The sequence below is a fragment of the Trichinella spiralis genome (genome assembly GCF_000181795.1).
Source record: "Trichinella spiralis strain ISS 195 chromosome Unknown Scfld2, whole genome shotgun sequence".
In the NCBI taxonomy this organism is placed as follows: Eukaryota; Metazoa; Nematoda; class Enoplea; order Trichinellida; family Trichinellidae; genus Trichinella; species Trichinella spiralis.
This window is the reverse complement of record NW_003526941.1, coordinates 4172860-4180160: the sequence shown is the minus strand read 5'-3', so window position 1 is coordinate 4180160 and position 7301 is coordinate 4172860. Positions and strand designations below refer to the sequence as shown.

The following is a 7301-nucleotide window of genomic DNA, read 5'->3' as shown; positions in this document are numbered from 1 at the left end:
GCAAGTCTTTCAAATTTCTGTGCTTACTAAAATCAAAAAGTACGTAACTACTTAAACATACATGAATTCATCAAAAATACCAAAAGAATTTTTTAATATCAAAGTGTTACCTTGATGCAGTTTTTTTCATTTTTCGTCTTGTCACGCACCGCTACAATCAATGGAATATCACACAAATGAAATACTGACCATGGATACAGCATTCGCCTTTCAATGTTTGGTCTTATAACCATGTTATCAGTGATTTGAGAATCACGCATTTGTATTTCGTTATTTTGAATTAATAATAATATTTCATTGATTTTAATGAAGAAATATACTTAAGGAAATTTTACTGCTTTGCATAGGTTTGCAAACTGAATTGTATTTAACAAGAATACAGTTCAAAATGCACGAGGCTGAATTTCCATATAAACCAGTTTACTCATGACATTAAGTGCTTCTTGTTGTTGCGTGAAGGAACGGTTTATCTTTTTCAAAGAAATTCTTGAATATTGAAACGCGTATCACACTATCAGTGTGTTCTGGGATGAGTGATTGACGGGTAAACAACTGTTGATGTGTGGTAGACAGGTGGCTATACGATATGCTTCGACAAATGAATAGCGGAGGGCCGAGCGAATTAGCGTTCAGGTTCACAACGCTGAAGAGGTGGTGGTGAGGTGAAGGGCGGGAATTCCACTCTAATTATGTTGAAAAGATGTGGGGAGCATTTATACATCTCAGAATTGGTTCTAGAAAGCTGTGGGTCAGTTGCACCACACCTACTGAATGGTGGATGGAGTGCTAAGAATGTGCATGAGTGTGAATGGATGATGTTCGATGGGCGGACCGGCCTTATACAACCCTGAATGTACTGCGGAGTGAGTGAACGGCACGTATACAACAGTCGATTGGTGATGGACTAGGGGCAGGAAGATAGATGGCAGAATGATTGCTTTATGGATAAGCATTCAGGTTACAACTCAGAATAGATGATGGAAGACAGGAAAGGGGGGTCATTGCACATTATAAATGTGATGCGGGGGTAAACAACACTGAATTGGTGATCGGGGTGTGGGTAGAGTGTATCACTCCTACTGAGTGGTGGATAGAGTGTTTAGAAGGTGCATCAATGTGAATGGATTTTGAATGGGCGAACCGGCCGTATACAACCCTGAATGCACTGTGGCATGACAGGATGGCGGTTAAATAGCAAGTGATGGGTGATGGACTATGGGCCGGCGGAAATACAACGCTGAATGATTGGGAGGGGGATTGATATTCAGGTACACAACTCTGAATGGTTTCTGGGGGGTAGTGGGTGGGGGGGGGGGAGGTAGAATTCCAATCAGATTACGTTACTGAAATTGGGGGAGGATTTATGCACCTCAGAATTGATGCTGGAAAGCTGCAAAGCGTACGCCCCACTGCTTATCAGTGCATCTGCGTGTATGCATGTTGGGTTAACTGTCAGGGCGTACAACACTTTAAATGTGTGTTCTACTGAGTGGCCAGAGGGTACATAAGACTTGATGGGTGATAGACTGGGGGAGAAAGCAAATACAACTTTTCATGAATTGTGGAGAGATTGGCGTAAGGCTTCACAACATTGGATGGGTGGTGTAGACGTGTGGGGTGAGGAAACGATGCTGTATGGATAGTGAGTGGTGGGCAGGTACATGTACCAGTTTAAATGGGTGGTGAAAGAAGTGGCGGGTGGGATCAGAACTCTGAATAGGTGGGTAGGTGTGGAGGGTGGAACTTCTACTCTGATTATGTTGTGAAAAAATGCGGTAAGCATTTATGCTACTCAGCATTGGTGCTGGATGGGTGTGGGTCAGGTGCACCACTCCTACTGAATGGTGAATGAAGTGGTAGGAAGGTGCACCAGTGTGAATGGTTGTTGGATGAGCTAGTCAGGCGTAAACCACTCTGAAATACTGTGGAATGAGTGGACATCTGGTATACAACAACTGATGCGTGATGGACTGGGAGCGGGTGGGCATACAAGGCCGAATGACTGCTCTAGGGATTGGGGTTCAGGCTCACAATTCTGAATAGGTGGTGGAGGGGAGAAAGGCGTGTATTGCACTGTGATTATGCGGTGGAAATGTGGTGAAGGTGTATACAACAGTGAATAAATGCTGAAGAGGTTTAGGGCAAGTATACCGCTCTTATCAAGTGGTGGATAGAGTGGTAGGAAAGTACATCAGTGTGAATGGATCGTGAATGGGCTGGCCGGAGTTGTGACACTCTGAAAAGTTGGGAAGTTATTGGCCGGTAAGTATACGAAATGTAATGCGTGCTGGGCTAATGCTGGGAGGGTATGGTACAACGATATGTTAGTGGAGGGGTGGCGATCGTGTCTACCATTCTGAATCCGTGCTGGAGCAGTGGCGGGTTAATATACCTCTCTGAATTTATGGTGATAGGCGTGACGTACGGGTTTACTACTCTGAACAGGTGGTGGAGGTTATAATATTCTGAATGAGTGGAGAATCGCTGGCGAATGGGTAGACAATTATGTACGGTTGTGGAGGGTGGCTGTTTGCGTAGCTAAGGGATATCCTCTATATACAGAGTTGAAGGATTTTCTTATAACCCGAGATGAAAGATGGTTTATTATAACGGAAGGAAAAGTAAAGGAAGAATAACTTCTCGCATTCGTTTTATCCTTAGCACAGAGGTAAAAAATTTGTACCCATGCGGAACGTCATATACCTTTGGTTTTTTCTCGTTCTGTTTCGCTTAGTGCCCTATTTGCTGCGTGTCGTCCTTTTTTTACTTTTTCGTATCTTCATTTGTCGTATCTGCTAGAATAGTAAATGTTGTATCTAAGATTTTCTCATTTTATCACTTAGCAAAATTGAAATACTGCAGAAAGTGTTTTTAAACAGATGAAATAAACCATTTTAGTTAAAGATACCGCTAGCATAATGATTGAATATACACTTTCAAGAAATAGTAACATGGATTAAAATGGAATTACTTAACGACAAAACAGAAACAGAGAACGTTTGACAACTTTGCCACTTGCCACGTAAGTTAAACAGACAAGTTCATAGTCACTGATGATCATGCAATTTTCTATTGATCGTTATTTGCATAATGCAGCGCTAGAAATCAGTTTTAGTGGATTGGAAAACTTTCAAGATGAGGAAGTAATTCTAACCTAAAGCTGAGAAATTAGGAACATTGAAAATTAATGCAAAGCGAACCGTTAATACATCAAATGCGCAATATTAAATGGAATTCATTTCAATTTGCTTGGAGAAAGAGTTCAAATGCACAGTTAATTCACTATTCAAAAATTCAGAAATGACCTTGGTATTTCAAATTCAGTCAAAATATAAATTACCTGTAGAAAAACGCCATAACAAAAAATTATTTTGCTGCTTTGCCAAAACTAACCAAACGAAATCAAATCTAACCAAATGCTCCAACCAAATCGTAACATAATATGAAAAACCAAATGTACAGTTTTACAGTAAAAAATATCCTACTTATATATTAAATATTACAAACTTAGATTATTTAAATAAACTAAGGAATGTCAAATCAACAAATGTAATAAGTAACATCTTTCCAATTAAAAGTTAATTATCTAAAATTTCTGACACACGTAGAAAAATGGAATATTTTTTCAATAATTCAGGAACAGAATTCAGCGGCACCTTAACGCCACTATGAACTCAGAGAACGTTTCTCAACGCTACCAATTGCCACGTAAGTGAAAGGAAAAATAACACCCTTACTGATGACACGGCACCTTTATGGAAATCGTTATTTGCATAGTGTAGCGTTAGAAACCGGTTTTTAGTGTATTACAACTTTTTGGTGAAGATAAATTGTGACCTGCTCCGAAATATAATACGAACAGAAGAAATGCACTGGTACATTCTACTAATGAAGACTACATGAAAATTCTGAAATGACCTTAACGTTTACAATTCAGTAAAAATATAAACTATCCGACAAAAAATGCCATAACAAAAACATTGACTTAGACAAAACACACCTACGCATAAAGGAATTTGAGATTTGAAAATTCGAAACAGACTACATAAATAGATTTTATGGCAAAAATCTTTTCATGAAAATATTAGTACAGTAAAAGACAAAAATATGATTTGCGCAATGCCTGTGATAAGCTAAATTTGAAAATATAATGCAAAGCGATAATAGAATTTAATAATTTCTGTATGACAAACGGTATTTTGCTGTGTTGCTCAACAGAAAATGCGAGCAGCTCAGAGGTATTCGACCTGTTCTGTTCAGAATGAAATTCAATGCCAAAAGCTTGTGAAAATTGATAAATGGAATGAAAAATAAGATTATCTGTTTTTTGAAACTGCTCTTCTACGTTAGACTTTATATATAATAGGAAATTTTGTTTTACAAGTTTTTCAATTTTTGTGCTTATTGAAACCAGCAAATGCTTAAATAGTTAAATGTACATGCACTCATAAAAAATACCAGAAAAATGTTATATTATTAATTTTTTTACCTTGATGCTGTTTCTTTCACTCGCACTCTTGTCACGCACCGCACCAGTTAATGGAAAATCACTCAAATGACAAAGTGACCGTGGATTCGACACTTGCTTTTCCCTGATTGGCCTCATAACCTTCTTATCAGTGACTTGCGAATCAATTTTCTTTATACTACGGTATTTTTATTTATTAAAAATAATTAAATGTTTTTATTTTACGATATACTGTAACTTAATCTTAAAGTAATTTTTCTGTTTTCAATATTTTAGCTGCTTGTTTTCTATCTGTGCATTTGATTCTGTTTTGAGAAGATAAAAGCATCTAATGCAATTGCGCAATAAATGTTAAAGAAGACTTGTATGGTTATTTTATTAGCATTACCGAAAAATGAAATAAATTAACTCATATTAAATTATGAATAGAACATCAATTTAATCAGAAAGACACGGGTCTGAAAACATGAATATAACAATGTATTTTTCATTAGCTCATTGTGCCAGTACGGAATCTTTTACTCTTCCTTTTCTAACTGAACTGAGCTTCACTCTCAAACCGCTTTTAATGTTTGAAGTTCCCTCCTGACGTATTTGTCATTTCGTAGAACTCATTTTTGGCAGACTTTCTTTATCATTTTATTGCATTGCACATTTATTATTTTTTCTTACTTTTATAAGCATTTTGATTTACTTTTGTTACCTGAATTATTCAACTTTTCAAAATTTGATAATATTTAACTGATATGAATGTCAAAAGTCGACCAATCAGAAAGAGCTTCATACTCATGAATTGCTCAAACGTGTACCATGCGCCCTTTGCCCACGCGAAAATTATTTTGTATTTAAAACATTATAGTTAATTATTAAAATTAACTATTAAACAATTTTTATTTCATATACCGAAAATTCGTTTAAATTATTGCTTTTTTGACACTGACACGATCAAAATTCGACGCATTTTGCTTTTGTCAGATTATTATGCTCATGTTAAAAAATGATTACTTTCGAAATGTGTTGAACAATGAATTCATAATAGTTTAACAAAAGCAAATCATCTGTAAACGTATTTATTACATTATTGAAATTTTACATAAGAACCTTTATTCAATGGCTGTACATCAATTAAGTTTCACCAAAAGACAATCAAAATCACCCATGATTTTTATTCAGTATTTTTCCATTCTACTTTAGCTAAAGCATAAATTACTCCTCCATGTTTTGTTTTGTAGCTTTAGCTTGCTGCTGAAACGCTATCTTCCTCTGCTTAATTTTTGCTTTTCGCTGCTTCGCAGTCAGCTTCCTTTTGTTCCACCTATAAAATAATCGCTTTTAATAAAATCAACTTTACAAATTGAAGAGCATTATCTCATAAAAAATTATTGAAATAAATATTTTTTGTACAAAAATATATAATACCGTCGTTTCTTAATTTTCACAGATGGTTCTTTCGCTTTTGGAACATGCTCTGGATTAGCTCGAATAGCAGCATGAGCGCTTTTGTACATTTCTGGAATCTAAAAAGCACAACAAAAAGCAATTTCGTAGAAGAACAATTAAAAATAATACTGTAATTACCTGTTCAGGTGTTATTCCTTCTTTAATGTAGGCCGAAAACTGACGTTGGTAAGCTTCTTCATTCTCATCTTTCAGTTCTTTCATGTAATTCGCAACATGCTGCCCATAGATTCTTTCCTTATGAACTTCAGGATTATACTTCTTCTCGCTAGCATCATAACCAGGAAAACGACGATCCCTTAAAAACGCTTTCAGCTCACAAATACATTTATTAAATATTAAAATACAAATAAAAACATACGAATGAGGAATATCTAAACCACCATCAAGAGCTCCTTTCATTATACCAAAAATCCGTGCCCCTGTAGTAGTTCGAGCTAAGCCAACATCAAGAAAACAACGGAATGCTCCGGGTTTTCCCTCCTCGCTTTCTACATTGTAATCTTCACCAGTTACGTCATCAACGCCTTTATATATTCTATCTAGTTTCAACTTTTTCAAATGCTACAATTAGTAAACAAATTAGAAAAACTAATAAAAAGACGCAATTGCAAAAAAGCTAGGAGTCATTATAAAGCTTACTAAAAAAATATTACCTCACTAAATACAGTATGACAACATAATAAAAGCTAACTGAAATTATACAAATAATTATTTTAGAGTCCATTATTAAGTGAACAAAATATTCCATTATTCATAAAATATTACAAAATATTTTTACTCACACGTCGAGCAAGCAAAAGTCCGGTACAATACGCAGCCGCATAGTTCGTCAAACCCAGCTTAATGCCATACTTCGGAAGTTCATGAGAATACGCTGCAGTAACAACCACATCTCCACCAATTTTTGCGTACGCAATCTAACAAAAACATTTTTACGTCGTAAATTTCAAGTATTTTTATGGTGTTTAGAGATGTTTTACCTGTGCAACAATATCCTTGTTAGTAATTCTGACGATCAATCTATATTTTGGAGTGTTATACTTATTTTTATCTTGAACTACCAAATATCGTCGAGCATGATAATCGGTTTTTCCTTCTAAATAAACATCATTTTAAGCAATACGTTAAAATACTTCAGAAACGTTACGTCTTCGTCGTCGAAATTTCACTTGATAACGTTTTGAAATATGCCTTGTTTTTAACAACTTTTACAAATCCCTAAATAAAAAAAAGCGCATTTCAATTATTTACATCTGATAAATTTCTTATAAACTACCATCGGAAAATAATCCAACACACCAGTTTGGATGAAAATACAGTATGCATCGTGTTTGATAATAAGTAACCAATGCTTCAGGAAAAGGAAGTATTT

At 35.6% G+C, this 7301-nt stretch overlaps 2 protein-coding genes across 2 annotated transcripts; both read right to left on the bottom strand.

Moving 5' to 3' along the window:
• Positions 1 to 3784: 3784 nt before the first annotated feature.
• Positions 3785 to 4606, bottom strand: Tsp_03425 (conserved hypothetical protein). The gene is made up of 4 exons (XM_003379724.1): positions 4490 to 4606; positions 4194 to 4351; positions 4001 to 4041; positions 3785 to 3882 (listed from the first exon to the last, which is right to left on the bottom strand). Exons 1-4 carry the CDS (start codon positions 4604 to 4606, stop codon positions 3785 to 3787), a joined length of 414 nt encoding a protein of 137 aa, XP_003379772.1.
• Positions 4607 to 5674: 1068 nt separating this feature from the next.
• Tsp_03424 (60S ribosomal protein L5-A) lies at positions 5675 to 7134 on the bottom strand (the record flags this gene model as incomplete). Its single annotated transcript, XM_003379723.1, has 7 exons — positions 5675 to 5783; positions 5888 to 5985; positions 6047 to 6241; positions 6284 to 6490; positions 6712 to 6846; positions 6910 to 7025; positions 7077 to 7134. Coding segments are annotated over 7 exons (918 nt in total), but the record flags the coding sequence as incomplete, so codon positions are not given.
• Between the last annotated feature and the right edge of the window lie 167 nt (positions 7135 to 7301).